Genomic DNA, 18,643 nt, shown 5'->3' on the forward strand with positions numbered 1-18,643 from the left:
TACCTAAATAAAAGTTTAAAAACAAACTGTTCCTAAAGATTAAATGCAAATGTATTGAACTTAGTTAAATACAACGGACCTATAACTGAGCAGTGATTCTTTGCGTACCACTAGTGGTACTCATACTTTTGAGATTAACTGGTTTAGAGGAACAAAAAGTGTGACTCTCAGGTCCATCGCACATCAAGAGCAGCTTTGTTTTGAAAGCGCATGTGATATGACATGGCATTTTTGATTGCTTGTTACATCTGCAATGTTGTGACGTTGTTCATATACGATTCACATTTTGAATCTCAGCAAAAAGTATTGCCAACGCTCGGCAACTTAGGAAAACCTGGCAAGACCCCCGCACACAATCGGGGTTTTGCAGAGGACAATCGGGGTCATTACCGTATCCGCGTGCACTTTCACACAATGACACAGTATCCCCGCATTCAGAGGATTTGATATGTGACAACACTGCACCGACATCTTGTATGACCATGAGTAGAGCTGCACGATCTGGCAAAAAAATTATCATGATTCATTTTTTTCGTATCGTCCGATCTCGATTGTTATCAAACTTTTTTAAATAGCCGGCTTTCAAGCATCTGTACTGAAAACTAAAGAAGCCAGAGAGTACGTAGTTCAACATTTTATTAATGCCTTTTGTTAACAAGACTCCTCATAGTCAATATTTAAAACAGTAACCTCAACAAATTAGCATACTAAGGCCAGTCCTGTCTGTTGTGTCTCTGTCTCCAAAGTGTTCTGTAAATTGACTGTCTGTTGTACTAGAGCGGCTCCAACTACCGGAGACAAATTCCTTGTGTGTTTTGGACCTACTTGGCAAATAAAGATGATTCTGATTCTGATTCTGTGTATGGCGTACACAACAATGATACAATCAAGACAGCGACAATTTCTTTAATCACAACAAGGCTGGAAAAAATGAGTGTCAGGCGTTCGTTAAAACCTAACACCCTTGTCCTGCCTTTCCTCCGCCTCTATGTGAACAATAAGGCAGGAAAAGTCTTTTTTCAGTTACTAGCCACTTTTTTTGCTCTGTTTTGTGAGCCACAAGTTACAACAAGTGAGATTCTGATACGCCCGCCACTCAAGTAAAAAAAAAAAAGAAAGAAAAAGTAAGTCGCTGATTCACTCTCAACCATTTATTGAACATAACAGTCAAACACGCAAATACAAAATGAGAACACTGGCAAGCAGCTACAGTAGGCAAAAAATCACGTCCAAACGCTCACACGGGGACTAACTGGCCGTGTTTCTGATTTCACTCATTGGCCACACCCCTTTAACAGCACAGCACTCACACAACTGTTGTGACTTCCAGCTTGTTGGAATTATTAACTAAATACACTGTAGAAAACTACTTTGTTTCCTAAATTCTCTTTTATTCTGTTTTGATATGTTTTTAAACAATTCACTGCCTTTATTAATAACTCATTACAAAACAATTTGTGGTAGTTTTGGGGGGCTAGGATAGAGGAATGGAATTTCAGTTCTTTCCAATGGGGTATATTGATTTGCTATATGAGAAAATGCTGTTACGAGCTTGGTTATGGAAGAAATTAAACTTGTAAGTCAAGGTACCACTGTATTTAATTGACCCTGTAAATGTATTTTGTATAAATATGTAATGCTATACTGTACTACCAAGCTAAGTGAACTATGGTACAGTAGATTCTTTGATTTTACAGCTGATAAGAGCAAGTCCAAACAAAGTCAGTTGGGTACCAAAGCATTTTGTGTGTGTGATCCTTCACAGGTGTGCGTGAAAAGCACCAGGACTGGGAGGCTTTACTTGAGAAGGTCCTGGCTGAGGAGCGCAGCGTGCCTGCCAACCTGCTGGAACTGGTAAGCAAGGAAACCACAGCAGCTGTCCTTCAACATGAGCTGGGTGGAGCTTGAGCAGCATTTCTCACGTGTGTGTGCATACGCCAAGGGCATTCTAATGTAACTGCTGATTTGAAGTTTGCCAGCTCGTTGAAAATGGCTTCAAATGATCAAATTAAAGTACTGTATTATTCCGTGGCAAGAAGCAGGAAAAAGAAAAGGTAACTGTTTGTACCTGAAGATGCACTGTTAGCACGCATTATTGGCATTTTAATGCACTGTGCACTGTCAAGCTGTCACGTTTGTTTCATATTGTAATTGTCCTTGTGGGAGAAACACTTTGCTCCATTTGTCAGCCTTTTTTAAGAAAAGGCAAAAACTGTTTAAATTTCAATTCAATTTCAGTTTTAAGTGATTCTACAAGAAAGTGCATGCATTTCAGCCCAGGACCTCTCATCTGTGAAGCTGACAAGCTTGCCACTATCGCACTGTGCTGCACAATATTTAAAAGACAAAAACAAATCTATGCTGTGTGCATTAAGAAGATTCACTGAAATATTTAGTTCGCTTTTCAGTGACCATGCTTCAGTTCTCTAACTTAGTCATGCAGCACATTTTCTCCTAATGTGAATTCCTGACCTTGTCTGACTGTGTGGGCATTTGCGTTTGTGTGTGCACGCTCTCACGCGGCGTTTCCCCTGCTTTCCTCAGCCTCAGCGTGGTCGGGACCCAATGGAGCTGCTGAGTGCCGGCTGCTATGTGGAGCTCCAGGACAGTGTCGACCCGGGGCTAGCCTGGGCCGCTGAGGTAGAGGAGAATGTCGGGGGAAGGCTGAAGCTCCGGCTGGTCGGGACAGAGGGCCTCCCGGACACACCCGCAACCCTTTGGCTCTTTTACCTCCACCCACGCCTCCACCCACCCGGCTGGGCTCAAGAGCACGGTTGCACCCTCAGGCCTCCTCCTGGTCAGTGGCTCGGACGTACTGTCGCTCTTTTGATTTATATTCATATGTATTCATGGAAACAAAAGAAGGAAATTCAATATGCTAATATGTTATAGAGCTGCCAAAGCTTACCAAGGTTGGATACAGTGCCAGTATTGTAGGAATGCTGGAAAAAAAAATTAAGCATTCACACTGTTTTTCCCCAACAAAAGGTGGAGGTCTGTACTCTACTGAGTGTGTGGAGTATCAAGTATATAGCCAATATAGAAGTGCTAGAACAAGCACTGTAACGCTTTTGCACAGTACTGTATATTTAAAGTTTATATAACAGCAAGTAATAAATATTATTACCATTTTAAGAGTATTAGGGCCACACTGAAAAAATTTGAATTATGAAAACGAAGACAATTTTATGGGAATAAATAATATTTCTGTGGGGGGGAAAAAAAACACACATTGCCAGAAATCACCTACTATATTTTGGTGGGCTTCATTCATTAACCAATCAATCTGACTTTATTTGTTAAGCACTTTAAATAGAGGTGCAACAATGAATCGATTAATCGACAACTAATCGATCATCACATTGACATCCATTTTGATAATCAATTAGTCGTTTAGAGCCATTGTTGAACTTAAAATTGTCCAAATCCTGATTTCATCCTCTCAACAGTAAATGGTCTCTGATTTCTGTAGGCCCCATAAAAGCAGAATGGTTATCTCTATGTTTAATAGAAATAAGGCATTTGCAAACATCTGCTATTCCATTGGAAAAACATTGATCAGCATTTTTGCCCATTTTTTCACATGTACGGCCCAAACCAGTAACTGAATCATAATCAATTTATGTGACGAGTCCCCTATGGATTTTTTGACATATGTATCAATTATAAGAGCTGCAATGTCACTTAATAGCTAAAATGACTTGCTTGAATCAACCATTTTAGTAGTACTGTAATTCAAATGAGTAATATGACATATGAGAGTGGTTTTCCACCGGTCTTCAAAATGTATTTTCCTGACGGAAGAAGAGTTTTTATTAGGTGTGGGAATTGAAAACCAGTTCCGACTTTGAACCGGGTCCAGTTAACCGATTCCATTGGAATTGTATACCTCCAAACAATGCCGGTTCCACTTAAAGATGCTTTAATTGCGCAGCACAACGTATCTTTGCGGTACGTTGCACTTACAACACATACCGGTAACTCGCAACAAAGACGTCCTCCTCCATACAAGTCGATAGCTAAAGCTGATGAAGCTAACGTGGGACCACGGAATGGCGGTGAAGAACAAGGGCAGTGACACAAAGTGAAGCTTCATCGCCAGATTGTTATGTCACACGCGTGTGCTGTGTGCTCGAGCATTATTCATCATAAAAGTAAGAAAACGCGCGCCGACACGTGACACTTTATGGCACTGCGTCGTTGTCGTTATGTCGTAACACTTGTCTGAATACAACCATACTGGAAGCGTGCATAAAATAATACTATTTAGTATACGTATACTAACGTGTTTATTTCTCTCTATGGTTTAAATAACCAAAAACCTATTAACGTGAAATTGGTCAGTGGTGCTAAATATTTTGGGACCACTGCCTTTATATAAAAAATATATATTCTATATTGTGCATTTATTTGTTTATGTATTTTTTTTATTTCAAGGATAGCCTCTTGGGATGCATCATCTCATTTTCAAGGGGGTCCTTTCAACACATACATATAAACACCAATATCCATCCATCCATCCATTTTCTGTACTGCTTATCCTCACTAGTATACAAAATAATATTAAAGGTAAATCAAAATCATAATACACAAGCAACAGACACACAAGCACACATACACTAAGCTGAGCCTCCCCAACATCAAGGCACAAGGTAAAGCATTGTTGGAACGTCATTGCTAAGTAAATATTTTAATAAATTTATAATTGATTTCTTCTTTGAAGCATTATTATTAAATTGTGCATTTGCAATGCCTTGATTTTAGTGAGGTTAACAGAGTCATAGCCATGAATGCAATTGTACTCGGAACCTCTTATAGGTGTTCAAATAATACAGAATCAAAGACGTTAAATACAAAATAATCACTAAACCTTGACGTATTATATCATGAACATACGGAGCCAGTACAGGTTCGACAGTGCCACCACAACTTGGCTCAGAAAAAGGCTTAACGTCAGACTCTGCTTCGTTATTTGCGAGAAAAAGTCTCTTGTCTTGTGCAGACAGCATTTAAAAGGCAAAAACAAAAAATTTGGTGTGGAAGACTGTGTGGAATTTTTAAGATAAGAAATTGGATCTATAAGCAGAATCAACAACAGGATTGATATTGGTCAAATCCTATCAATTCCCACCAGTATTTTCGATGTTTGGGTATTCTTCAAGAGTGTCATGTTTTTTTTTTAAATTAAACTATTACAAGGTTAGCAGGCTATTTCTCTACAGCTCGTCAAACTTCAGGTCTTATTGTTGGTAAATGCTCAATAAGATTAAAAACCATGCAGATTCGGTGCTCAGATGGTGTTTTCTTGACTTGGATACCGCTGATAATGGTGTGGTGTTTGTGGTGCATGCATCTACTTGGTTAGAAGAGTACTATAACTTGTCTTTTTATTATTAAACCAAGATAACAAGGCAATCAATGTAATTAGTTAGTTTATGCCTTTCACATTGCAGTCCGGTTGTGTTTTGCGATTGACGGCAGCATTATGATACAGACTGTGTTTTAGCTTCGCAGGTAATAAATTATACAGCACTTGGTGAGCAGTTGGCTTTCTGCAGTTGATTTGTGTATGTTTGGTGCAGAACTGTTGGCCCTGCGAACAGAGGAAGAGTGGGAGGACGTGAGGCAGAGGATCATTGAACCTCAAGATGTAGCTCTGACTGTGGAGCTCAATAAGGTACTGACAGCATGAAGTTTTCTCTGCTTTTCTTATCATTTAAGGTTGCACGACACAATATGTGTTGATGTAGACAAACAAAACCATCTACACCCAGGAATCTGACTTTCAGGTAGAAAGAAGTTTTGAGTTCTGATTTTATTCTCTAAAGCAGGGATCTGGGATCCCCAGGGTCCTTGGAAGAATTTCTCCCCTGTAAGGGGTCCCTGGAACCCCCAAAAACCTTGTTTGTGTCTATGTGTATCTAAATATGCACTTGTGCTGTTGTCTCAGGACCAGCCTGCCATTGCTGCTCATTGTTTCAAAGAAGGGATGAAATTGGAAGCAGTCAACCCTGCTGCTCCCATCTCTATCAGACCGGCCACTGTCGCCAAGGTAACAGACTTTACTGTCAAAACAGTCTCATTTCTTATGTTTGCTTTTAAATAGCTCTGTTGGCTTTAAGATTGTTAAATGTTCAGCTTGACACAGACTTTCGCCAAAGTGCGATAAAACAGAAAAAAAATATTTAAATGTCACGTTTTCACCATCTCTAGGTGTTCAATGAGCAGTACTTCCTGATGACAATGGATGACCTTTGTGGCATTGAGGAGTCTGAAGGCTCTGGGCGCTCCTTCCTGTGCCACAGAGATAGTCCAGGGATCTTTCCTGCTCAATGGAGTCTCAAAAATGGACTCCCTCTCAGCCCGCCACCAGGTTGTTTTGTCACATTTTGTCCCTCATAATCACATAACCTGATTAGATCACTCATACTGGAGCTTCTTTTCTATGACTCAAATTTTCCTCTAACACACATTGTTCCCTTGCTTCTGAACAATGTGTCATTATTACTTTTTGTTTACTTTGTGTCGTGTATAGGCTACCAGGGTCCAGACTTTGACTGGGCCGATTATCTAAAACAGTGTGAGGCCGAAGCAGCTCCTCAGCACTGCTTCCCAACTGTAAGTCAGAATGACCTTTAACATATGCCAATGAAGTGCCAGTACCAATCAAATGTGAAGCTTATTGCTAGCTGGTACTATCACACTGGTGTTATGTGAAGACTGAATGAGATATGGCCTTGTAAGCAGAAACACAATGGAGCAATAAAATTCCCTTCACATAGCTCACAACATAAAAACAAATGAAGTAAAAAGTATTAATGTAACCTTGCTCTACAAAATATAGAGTTTTGCAAATTACAGTTTGATGTACAAGAGAGAAGAGCGTAAGGTGCAGCTCAGTATGTGCATTACAAGTATTGTTATTGTACTAAGATTCAGAATCTGCTAAGATTATATATATTGTATACATTTGTAACCAATCGGTCTCTATCCCACCACCACAAATTCGCCCTGTGTGACCCAATAAAATATTAGCTGGACAAATGGTAATTTTGTGTATGTTGTCATAATATACAATACATGCACATGTGGTTAGATAGATTGGAGAGAAGACTCTTACAGAGGAATATTTAGTCCATAGCAGCATGTGCACACTGCTGACTTAATTAAGCAGAGCTCTGTCTAGACTGTCAATGTGAAATATTGTTTAATATAAGTCCATAAATGTGTAACAAGATTTATAATTTGGAACAAAACTTTAATATTTAGATTTTTACATGGGGTACTGACTGACAACATAATCAAACCCACAATGTAATTAATTGTATCCAAGCAGTTGAAATGTTAGTCATCCATCTATTTTCTGTACCGCTTATCCTCACTCGGGTCGCGGGCGTGGCGGAGCATATCCCAGCTATCTTTGGGCAAGAGGCGGGGTACACCCTGAACTGGTCGCCAGCCAATTGCAGGGCACATACAAACAAACAACCAGTCACACCTACGGGCAATTTAGAGTCTTCAATTAACCTGCCATGCATGTTTTGGGGATGTGGGAGGAAACCGGAGTGCCCGGAGAAAACCCACACAGGCACGGGGAGAACAGGCAAACTCCACACAGGCGGGGCCGGAGATTGAACCCCGGTCCTCAGAGCTGTGAGGCAGATGTGCTAACCAGTCGGTCACTGTGAAATCTGTTAGTCATATATATCCGTGCCGCCTTATATATATATATATATATATATATATAATTTTTTTATTCATGTCATCTGATTGTGTTCAGTCAATGTCCATCTGTGTACTGTGTAATAATAACTTTCATGGTAGATACAATACATTGTAAATGCAAGATTTTCTTCAGATTTTTTTATTTCATCACCAGAGACAGAGGATATGCCATTTATTTGCCTAAAACTGTTCTCTTGTTTCGTTCTACACAACCAGGAAACGGGTGAACATAGCTTTGAAGAGTCTATGAAACTGGAAGCTGTCAATCCGCTGTCACCAGAGAACATTCACGTGGCAACAGTCACCAGGGTGAAAGGGCAATATATTTGGCTCAGCCTGGAAGGTGAGAGTGAGGACTGAAAGAAAGATACCTGGGTTTTGTTTGTCTACATTAACACATATTGTGTCGTGGAACCTTAAATGATAAGAGTATAACCTGAGCCAGGTCACTCTAGTTTAACCTCTAATGGAGAAGGAAAAAAATGCAGATCATAACATATTATGACAACTTATAAAATAAATAAATAAATAAATAAATAAAAAACCTTCACTCAGCATCAGTGTTTTGTAAGGAAAGTCGTAATGTCTTTGTGCATATTTATTCAGGTCTGAAGCAGCCCATGCCAGAGTTGACCATTCATGTGGACTCGCTGGACATCTTCCCTATAAGCTGGTGTGAGACAAACGGCTATCCTCTCGTGTACCCCATCAAGCCCTCAGGTAAGCAGCTCTTCACAAACCAATGTACAGCTATGCTTAAAAGGGTTTCCTGCAAAATCAATGCACTTCAACAGCAGTTATTGATATTTTCTTCCCTTTGACCCAGAACAAACGTTACCTCCTTTTCGCTATCAGGATTCTACATCAACACAATAAATAACACAGCATAGTACCTAATGCGATATAATTTGACAGAGGCCTAGATACATGTGATAGATGTGAAATGGATTGTTTCATCAATGTAGATGATGAATGAATCAGATCTGGATGAAAGGACACCACTTCTCACTTTGTTCCCAAAACAAATAGTATGGTAAATTAATAAAGTAAAGTAAAGTAATTTTCATGATCTCTTTCTTGGATAGTCCTATTTTCTTTCATGGGTCTTTTGTTATATACATTCATCTTGTTTACCAATCTTAAACACCTTGGAGACATGTTACGATACATGCTGTGAATTATGGGTACGTTTCATTAATCCTCTATCTCATGATTTAAAAGATACAATATATAATATAAAAATATTCTTTCTTCAGTGTTTATATTCCTAATATGTTGTAACCCTTTATACAGGGATGCTAAATTGCCCACCTGACATCTGTAAAAATTAATACAAATTAACACTTGATTGAAGAATATGGAAATACCCGAAATACTACATACTAGTAGTAGAGTTATTTGTGCATGCTGAGAAATCAAAATTTTCATCTCCCCCATGCACATATTCAGGTGATGTGTATCATAACCCTAACTATACACTGTTAGACATTTCAGTAAATTCTGCTGTTATTTACCACATACCAGAGAGTAAAATACAGTAACTTGATTATACAGCTATAATCAATCACGCTACAGTAATTTACTGTATGGTGTGAGGTAAATAACTGTAGAATTTACAGAAATGTCTCTTTGTACCGATCATATTTACAGAAATGTCTCTCTGTACCGATCATAAATCTCCCATGTTATGTCCAAAATTATAGCCAGGAATTAGCACATAAACTTACAAACCCGCAACTAGAGCCTCTTTTGCAATGCCTTTCGATTCTGTATTGTTAACTTACATACAGTGACCAAAGCTGACAGTAATGAGCAGTATGAAAAGGGATTATGAATACAACTATAACACTCTTAAAAAATGTTTATTGCACAAATGGATTTATTGTCTTTCAGTGGAAAATGAGAGGAAGATTGCTGTGGTGCAGCCTGAGAAACAGTGAGTATAAATTTGGCTATTAGTCAGACGCCTGAATTTCTCCAACTGAATCAACTTTCTTGACTGACTCATTTTGCATCACTTTGCAGTCGAGCGCCACCAAAGTCGTCATCACCTGACACTGTTAAGCAGCAGATGGCAAATCAGCCAGAGGCTGGTCAGTGAAATCTGTCATTTACAAAGCTCGAAATATTTTCCCTGTTTGTTGCCTCCCACAATCATATGCATGTTGTGTTTTGATCCACATTGAAGGACAAGGAAATGGAAAATACTGCTGTCCAAAGATCTACTTCAACCATCGCTGCTTCTCCGGGCCATACCTTAATAAGGGACGCATAGCTGAGCTGCCTCAGTTCATTGGCCCTGGAAACTGCGTCCTCGTGATCAAAGAGGTCATTTTGTTATCATTCAATTGTTGTGAGATCCCTTTATATTTACTTCAAATAAAAAAGACGACTATGACAAGAAGAAAAAAATAGTTTGTCCCCATTTATCTTACTAGAGGCTTACATACCTACCGGTACATACAGATGATCTCAATAAAACGGTACATACAGATGATCTCAATAAAAAATAATAAATAATATCATGTATCAATTCACAACACAGTGAAATATTTCATGATTTAATCTTTTATATTTTTGATTATTACAGCTTACAGCTAATTAATTCACCTTCTTGAAGAGTTTGAATATTACATAAGAAACCATCAAAAAGATTTTTAAGATAGAAACTAGGTAGGTAATTGGCCTTCTGAAAAGTATTTTCCAATGTGTTTACTACATCTATATAATATACTGTATGAGTTTAACTTTTTGGAATTGAACTGCTAAAATAAATGAACTTTTCTAATTTATTGTGAAGCACCTGTACATTAATATAATGTTCAGCTGCCAGCAATTATACATTAATATTTCTTTATTACAGTGGTTGCCGTCAATTATTGAGCCAAGACATATATTTTACATTAGAAAAATCTCTCAGCACGCCATCAAACAAAAATATCACAAAAACTACATACAGTAGACCCCTACATACTCGTGGTGTTTTTTTTTTCTTTTTTGCAGGGCAACCAACCCCGTAAACGCTTATTAGCAGTTTACCCCCTTATTGAAGAATTTGGAGTATTTAAAAATAAATAAATAAATAAATATATATATATATATATATATATATATAATTTTCAAAGCAATTATTATAGCCGTCAATTACTATATCTGCAGATTGTCACTATTCACAGTGCGGCCCTGTCCCTATCTCCCATGAATAGCAGGGGTCCACTGTACACCAAAAAAAAGCTCGGTAATCGTGTGACACAAAATCTCAAATACGTACTTCCTTGATAGTGCTACACACGACACCAGTGCAGAATAAACCACAAAAGCCACCAACACCCAGATAACCGTCAAGTGTTGCATTTTTTACTCTTTGTGCAGGTTTTGACTCTTCTGATCAACTCTGCATACAAGCCAAGCCGCGTGCTGAGGGAGTTGCAGCTGGATCAGGAGAGTCGCTGGCAAGGCCATGGGGAGACTCTCAAAGCCAAGTGAGAGGAAACACCATTTCATATAAAACAACCAGCAGGAATAGTACAAGTGCTCACAGCTGGGCTAGTATATTATACATGGTAGTCTACAAATGTCCTGAAAGCACGAGTGGACGTAAACATGTGCCTCTCTTGTTTTTCAGATACAAGGGAAAGAGCTACCGAGCTACAGTGGAAATTGTCCGCACAGCAGATCGTGTGGCAGACTTCTGCAGGAAGACCTGCATCAAGTTAGAGTGCTGTCCCAACCTGTTTGGACCTCGCATGGTTCTGGAGCGCTGCTCAGAGAACTGCTCTGTCCTCACCAAGACCAAATACAGTAGGTGTATTCACCACACAGCTGGAGACGTTGCATGTAAAGCCTTGCCGTTTAGTATTGTTGAGCCACTAAAGTCGGAAATTGAAAATTCAATGTTAAAGTTCAGAGTTGGAACCGTTGGGATGGGTGACATCACGACAGATATCAGCGTGCCTGTTGGGATCTCAGTTCAATGAGCCCTTCCACACTCCAAATATATGCATGTTAGGTTCATTCAAGACTCTAAATTGTCCAAACGTGTAAATGCGAATGGTTGCTTGTCTATATGTAGCAACATGACAAGTGGCAGCCATCTTGGTCGAATTTTCGAAAAAACATGGAGTGAGCACTTCAAACAGAGAAAATGAATTCAGAATGAGTTTTTATGTGCGTAATTGAATGGATAAACGAGTGATTTTGCAAGCAGATGTGTGTGCGACACAATATGTATCTACCTGTATATTCACTTGCTACCAAGGAACAAAACTACTACAACTATCCATCCATTTTCTGAGCCGCTTCTCCTCACTAGGGTCGCGGGCGAGCTGGAGCCTATCCCAGCTGTCATCGGGCAGGAGGCGGGCAGCCCTCGTATTGACTGCTCGCCAGACTGACAGCCAGACCAAGGACAAGTTTTGTCGCGACGCTAACTTTTACGTCCAAGCAGTTTTTGTTGCTACCTGTTGCTAACGGAAATGGGTAGATGGTTACCGACTAGCTAGTGCCTTCACGGAACCTGCACGTCGGTTATTCGTCGTATTCACAAAAGGCAGAGCTGAAAGCAGAACAGGTGTTTGTCTCACTGTCACAGCAGGTGATTGAACTACTGCAACAACAGGACATTTTCAGAGCACGACTTAAATAATATACTACTTGGAAAACTTGAAAAGCTTTGGCACAATAATCATAAACTCAACAACAACCAAAAAATACTGGATGCTCTTTGACTGGAGATACAGCAGGTAAAAGCAAGCTTACTCTCTATCTGTCTATCTAACGGTCACAAATCTGGAAGTCTACTTGACAAGTTTGGTATTTAGCAACAAGGGATAGAAGTTGATGTTTTTTGGTAAGCTAAACATATTAACACATACAAAAGCCATACTCCAGCATGTGTTTCATGAATGGTTTTACTGTACATTGTGATGCATCTAACCTGAGAAGTAGTATTATGCACAGCACCTATTGCACTTCAAATTCTGTGGACTGTTATACAGTGCCTGTAGTTGATTTGTGGATGGTTGTTCATCTGTTAATTAGTACTTTTTTTGATGTTTTTTTTGGTTGTTGTTTGTATTACACAATACTTATTGTGATCTATTTCTCACACTTGAAAAATACCCCAAATAAAAAAAAAAACTAAAATTCTAAAACTAAAATTAAAAAATGAAGCGTTTTTGAAAGAAATAAAAACTAACAAACCTGCTCTTAAAACTAAGTAAAAATAACTGAATTTGAAAAAGTCAAAACGAAATAAAATGTCTTGGATGTATACGTACATACATGCATGTATACACTATATTGCCAAAAGTATTCGCTCACCTCCCTTGACCAAGATATGATCTAAATTGACATCCCCTTCTTAATCAATAGGGTTAAATATGACCTTGGTCCACTTTTTACCACTTTAAAAGCTGTTCCCAAAGAAAACCCACTTAGGCACGGGGAGAACATGCAAACTCCACACAGGCGGGGCCTGGATTTGAATCCCGGTCCTCAGAACTGTGAGGCAGATGTGCTAACCAGTCGTTCACCGTTCCACCCCTTTACCACTATAACAGCTTTAATTCTTCTGAAAAGGCTTTCGACAATGTTTAGGTGGGGAATTTTTGACCACTCTTCCAGAAGCGCATTTGTGAAGTCACACAGTGATGTTGGACGAGAAGGCCTGCCTTTCAGTCAGCACTGTAATTCATCCATTTTCCAGGTTGCTGTGTAGGCCAGTCAAGTTTGTCCACACCAAAGTCTCAACCATGTCTTTATGGACCTTGTTTTGTGCAATGGTGCACAGTCATGTTGGAACAGAAAGGGGCCATCCCCAAACTGTTCCCACAAAGTTGGCGTTCAAAAGCTCTCAGTATGCTGAATTCTTCAGAGTTCCTTTCACTGGAACTAAGGAGCCAATACTATATTATTCATTCATTCATTTTCCATACCTCTTAACCACATTAGGGTCGCGGGCATGCTGGAGCCTATCCCAGCTATCTTCGGGGAGAGGCGGGGGACACCCTGAACTGGTCGCCAGCCAATCACAGGGCACATATAAATAAACAACCATTCGCACTCACATCCACAACTACGGACAATTTAGAATCCTCAATTAACCTACCATGCATGCAGGAAACCGGAGTGCCCGGAGAAAACCCACGCCGGCATGGGGAGATTATGCAAACTCCACACTGGCGAGGCCGGATTTGAATTCGGGTCTTCAGAACTGTGATGCAGATGTGTTAACCAATCCTTCACCGTGCCGCCCAATATTATATTATATAATATATATGAGCCAATCAATGCTCCCGACTTTGCGGGAACAGTTCTTCCATTTCTAAGATGGCCGAGCACCACTGCACAAAGCCATGTCCATAAAGACATGGATGAGATAAACTTGGTGTAGATAAACTTCACTGGTCGTAAGAGAGTGCTGACATTAACAGGATAGAACACCTACGAGATGAATAAGAGCGGAAACTGAGAGCCAGGCCTTCTCGTCCAACATCACTGTGTGACCTCACAAATATGATTCTGGAAGAGTGGCCAAAAATTCCCTACAGATACTCCTAAACCTTGTGGAAAGCCTTTTTAGAAGAATTAAAGCTGTTATGGTTGTTTGTTTATATGTGCCCTGCGATGGGCTGGTGACCAGTTCACGGTGTACCCCGCCACTCGCCCAAAAGATAGCTGGGATAGGCTCCAGCACGCCCGCGACCCTAGTGAGGAGAAGCGATACAAAAAATGGATGGATGGATAGTGGTAAATGGTGGACCCACATCATATTAAACCCTGTTGATTAAGAAGAGGATGTCACTTTAGATCATATTTGAGTCAAGACAGGTGAGCGAATGCTTTTGGCAATAATCTCACACACGCATGCACGCATGCACACGCGATGTTGCGTTGATGTAGGGGACCGGGAATGGATTATGTTAAACCTTAAAGGTTCCACTATAATTATTTTTGCATGAGAGATAATCTTCTAATTACATCCATGTCTTTATTTTACACATTTATTTAAATTCTCAGTTGCGCACAGATTTAAATGACGACAATTAAAAGTCAGGCTGGCATGCAGCTTTACAGCTGTCGTCTTGTCACCAGCATATTACTACGGCAAGAAGAAGAGCAAACGCGTGGGCCGCCCGCCTGGAGGCAACTCAGTCCCCGAGGCCGGAGTGAAAAGAAGAGGGAGGAGGAGGAAGAGAAGGAAGCAGCTCTTTGTCCATAAAAAGAGACGCTCTTCAACGTCTGTAGATAATACACCCGCTGGCTCTCCACAGGTAACACACTGGCACTTTCTTCATAAAATGTGTTAGAAACCACTACTTATTATTCATTTTCTACACACAAATAGTACTCAGCTCTCACCTCAACTCAACTTTAACAAAATGAAATGTATTTGTAACAAAGTGTTGTACATAATTCACAATAAAAATAATAATGGAGAAATAATATTTTATAAATATACAATAACCACATTGGCATTTTGAATACAGGAGGTGCTTTTTTTCCCCCCTTTTGTTGCACAGTCTGCATTTTTCGTCAATGAGAGAGAGGAACATGATTGAAGTGTCCACGGACCAGCATGAGAGCGCCGGGATGCTGAAACTGTAATCTCGCGATCACAGCGCGCGTGACGTTACTCATGTATGCTACAAGCTAAAGTTTGAATCAGAATCAATTATCTTTGTTTGCCAAGTATGTCAAAAACACACAAGGAATTTGTCTCTGGTAGTTGGAGACGCTCTCGTACGACAATAGATTAACTGCAGTTTTCAAACAGCCGTTAGTTTGTCCGTCGGGGAGTAACACACTTCTGCTCTCTCATTGATTCCTCTCTCTTGCATCACTTTATTTTGATGTTACCCCTCTCCGTATCTCCTCTGGGATGTATTCCTCATTGAGGTTACGTTAGCAGGTTGCATGTCGTTATGCTGTGGTGTTATGCTGTTTTACTCTTTAACTATTTGGAGATTCCCCAACGAACCGTTATAGACCAACAAGTGCATATTTTTGCTGAAAACTTGTGCAAATGTGGTGGGAACACAAAGTTCTTAGGACTGCTGCAGTCTCCCTCTGTTACACTGTTACTAGTCACCCTAAAAAAATACACACTTTTATGGCATATAAAATTTCAGTTTCAAGATTCCCACCATTACCGCCATTTCTTTGATTTAACACACAATGGTCAGATTCGACCCGGCCCAGCTTCCGTATACACTTAGTGTATATAAATAAATAGGTCATCAAATTTCAGGGTGAAAGTATGAGGTTTAGAGTTTTTTTTTGTTGCTGTCAAATGTAAAATTTGACCGGTACACTATGTAAGGGTTAAAGGGTTATCTGACACTATGCCTTACTTTCATTGAATTTCTGCTTAACAGAGCTTTGACATCCTTGTCTGTGGCTCACAGGGCAGTGGCGAAGAAGAAGATCTTGATGAAGATGACTCCCTAAGCGAAGACTCTGGTTCAGAACTGCAAGAAGATGATTCCGAACAGTCGGTAGAAAAGTCTCAGCCCCCTACACCGTCCCCATCCCCACCTGCAACGCCCAGGCCCACACGGCGGCGCCGGAAACCCCGCTCGCCCTCTTTCTCAGACGATGAGAACCACCCTCCGTCACCAAAGGTAAAACATGATGCAATGCAGGTAATCTTTAACTTTTGAGTTTGCTGCACAAACAGTTAACCTGTTCCTGACAAAATTTAAAAAATATGGAAACCCGCGGTAATGTTCCTGACAAAATTTGAAAAATATGGAAATTCAGACAAATTGTTCTGGAAATGAATTTGTATAGGTTGGCAGCTCTGCAGTCATAGCCAAAAATGGAGTTTTACTAATAATTGGCATAGTAATTTCTTTCGATGTTTTGGTTTTCGGCCTTGGGTTCCTCATTTTCGGTTTCTTTCAAGAATTTTCATTTGGTGCATCACTAGTATCTATGAATACATCACTCTTTTTTAAGAAAAGGATGCAACTGCTTTCTGTCTTGGTAGATTGCACAAAAAGGTGTGCACAATTACATATATTATCATATGAACGCCGCCACGCTGACTGCAAGTCACATACGTCTTCCAGACGGGTCTGGTTCCACAGGGATACAGCAGCCAATCATATTGCAGCGGTGCATGTCCTGCAGCCAGTAGTATTGGAGCAAGGCGTGTCCTGCCTAGAACAATGGGTTTCCTAATAACGCATCCTGGCTTGATCTTATTTTGCAGACGTCAAAGACAGAGCCTCCTCAAAAGTTGTGTTTTGACACCAGCCCCCTGGAGTGGAGCGTGACTGATGTGGTTCGTTTCATCAGGACTACTGACTGCGCACCTCTTGCACGCATTTTCATGGATCAAGTAAAATATGCACACAAAGACACATGCATGCACAAGTTCCTTAGGGTAACTCCAATCTGCTGTAACAACTGTCAAACGTGTTTGTAGGAGATCGACGGACAGGCTCTCCTGCTGCTCAACCTGCCAACTGTGCAGGAGTGTATGGACCTGAAGCTGGGACCGGCCATCAAGCTGTGCCACCACATTGAAAGGGTCAAATTGGCGTTTTATCAACAATTTGCCACGTAGCTGAAGGACAATAAATAAACAAGGGACTATTTATTAATACTTTAAAAACACTGTCATGTCCCATTTTGACCTTGCTTACACTGGATGTCTTGAACCCTGCACATGACCATGTGATGTTGGACAACAATAGAAGAGAGCTGGGAAGAGCAACATCAACACTGAGATTTCTGGGTGTTAAAAAAAAAAAAAGTACAAAGAGCTGCACAAGGTAAATAAAACACACAACCAGCCCTCTTCAGATAAGGACTTAAATTAAACGAATTGTTCCCCTGAAGCCTTTTAGTAAGTTTAAAAGCCTTTATTAAATAAAATTTGTTTTGAATACAAGGTGATTTTTGAGGCTGTGAAGCTTACGTTTTCATGGCAGGTTTTAGAAAAGGCTTTTTAACTATTTTTTTTCTTGTCTTCTGAGTGCTCCAACACCTGCCACCACCATTTTATTTTTAATTTTGTTGTTACGCCAATATATTGTCATACATGCTTGTGATAATGTGATATTGCTGTGTCAAGGAAGAAAGTATCTCGACCCCCAAAATCTGGTACGCTCACATTCACCAGTCCAATTCAAGTGTAAAGAACATTGGTGTCAACATTTATCTTGCACCTCAGAAGTGATACCCTTTGACAACTAAATTGCATTTTGTCACAGTGATGAAAAACATTTATCAATATGAAGCCAACTACAGTACATACACTTTGCGTAAATATATTGAAATGATCGTGGTAGGGAATTTCATTGGCTGATATTGTCTGCTCTCAGTGAGGAAAGCGCTAATAGTTTTCTAGTTGTGTTGTGATACAATGGTAAGTAAAACCATGCACCGCATAGCAATACAGATGTGACTGGGTGGTTGTATATAGTGTATACAAATATCTCGAGTGTAACAGGGTAATTAAATGAAATTTGATAAAAGTAAATACTCTTACTAAGCAACGTGGAAATGCTCTAAATATTCACTATATTTGCACAGAATAGTTTCATTCTCTTTTTCAATTAAACATAGTTTATTTGGAGCAATATTCCAGAGATTATTTGAGCCAATTTACACCATAATTTATTTTGGAATGACCTCAACGTCAGCAGCAAATAAATCGACAGATTGAAAACAATGGGATGCTTTTTGAAGAAAAACAACAACAACACTTCCTTTAACCTGTCTTTGTAATGTTATCAGTTGTGATGAGTTATGTTAAGTGTTTCGAAAGAAAAAGAAAAGGTTCTGTTGATTCTTTTGTCGTCTATTGTTACTCAATACAATTAATTAATATTGAAAGAAAACACTGCAATAAAAAAAAACCCGCCCATGTAATTTGATTTCGCAGTTCACTTCATTTCCCAGTGTG

General features: G+C 39.7%; 1 protein-coding gene across 1 annotated transcript in view; it reads left to right on the forward strand.

Annotated features, from left to right (window-relative positions):
* Window positions 1-18,609, forward strand: part of sfmbt1 (Scm like with four mbt domains 1) — a 29,714-nt gene extending 11,105 nt beyond the window's left edge. The window contains exons 5-21 of the mRNA XM_061783528.1: window positions 1,766-1,854; window positions 2,545-2,797; window positions 5,583-5,677; window positions 5,951-6,052; window positions 6,214-6,373; window positions 6,536-6,618; window positions 7,942-8,068; window positions 8,332-8,445; window positions 9,619-9,661; window positions 9,751-9,818; window positions 9,914-10,053; window positions 11,098-11,207; window positions 11,351-11,526; window positions 14,821-14,999; window positions 16,134-16,349; window positions 16,943-17,071; window positions 17,159-18,609. Coding sequence (XP_061639512.1) covers window positions 1,766-1,854; window positions 2,545-2,797; window positions 5,583-5,677; window positions 5,951-6,052; window positions 6,214-6,373; window positions 6,536-6,618; window positions 7,942-8,068; window positions 8,332-8,445; window positions 9,619-9,661; window positions 9,751-9,818; window positions 9,914-10,053; window positions 11,098-11,207; window positions 11,351-11,526; window positions 14,821-14,999; window positions 16,134-16,349; window positions 16,943-17,071; window positions 17,159-17,299 — 2,225 coding nt within the window. The 3' untranslated portion in view covers window positions 17,300-18,609. The remainder of the gene's footprint in view (window positions 1-1,765; window positions 1,855-2,544; window positions 2,798-5,582; window positions 5,678-5,950; window positions 6,053-6,213; window positions 6,374-6,535; window positions 6,619-7,941; window positions 8,069-8,331; window positions 8,446-9,618; window positions 9,662-9,750; window positions 9,819-9,913; window positions 10,054-11,097; window positions 11,208-11,350; window positions 11,527-14,820; window positions 15,000-16,133; window positions 16,350-16,942; window positions 17,072-17,158) is intronic.
* The last annotated feature ends 34 nt before the right edge of the window (window positions 18,610-18,643 follow it).

The sequence above is a fragment of the Phyllopteryx taeniolatus genome, chromosome 9 (genome assembly GCF_024500385.1).
Source record: "Phyllopteryx taeniolatus isolate TA_2022b chromosome 9, UOR_Ptae_1.2, whole genome shotgun sequence".
NCBI lineage: Eukaryota > Metazoa > Chordata > Actinopteri > Syngnathiformes > Syngnathidae > Phyllopteryx > Phyllopteryx taeniolatus.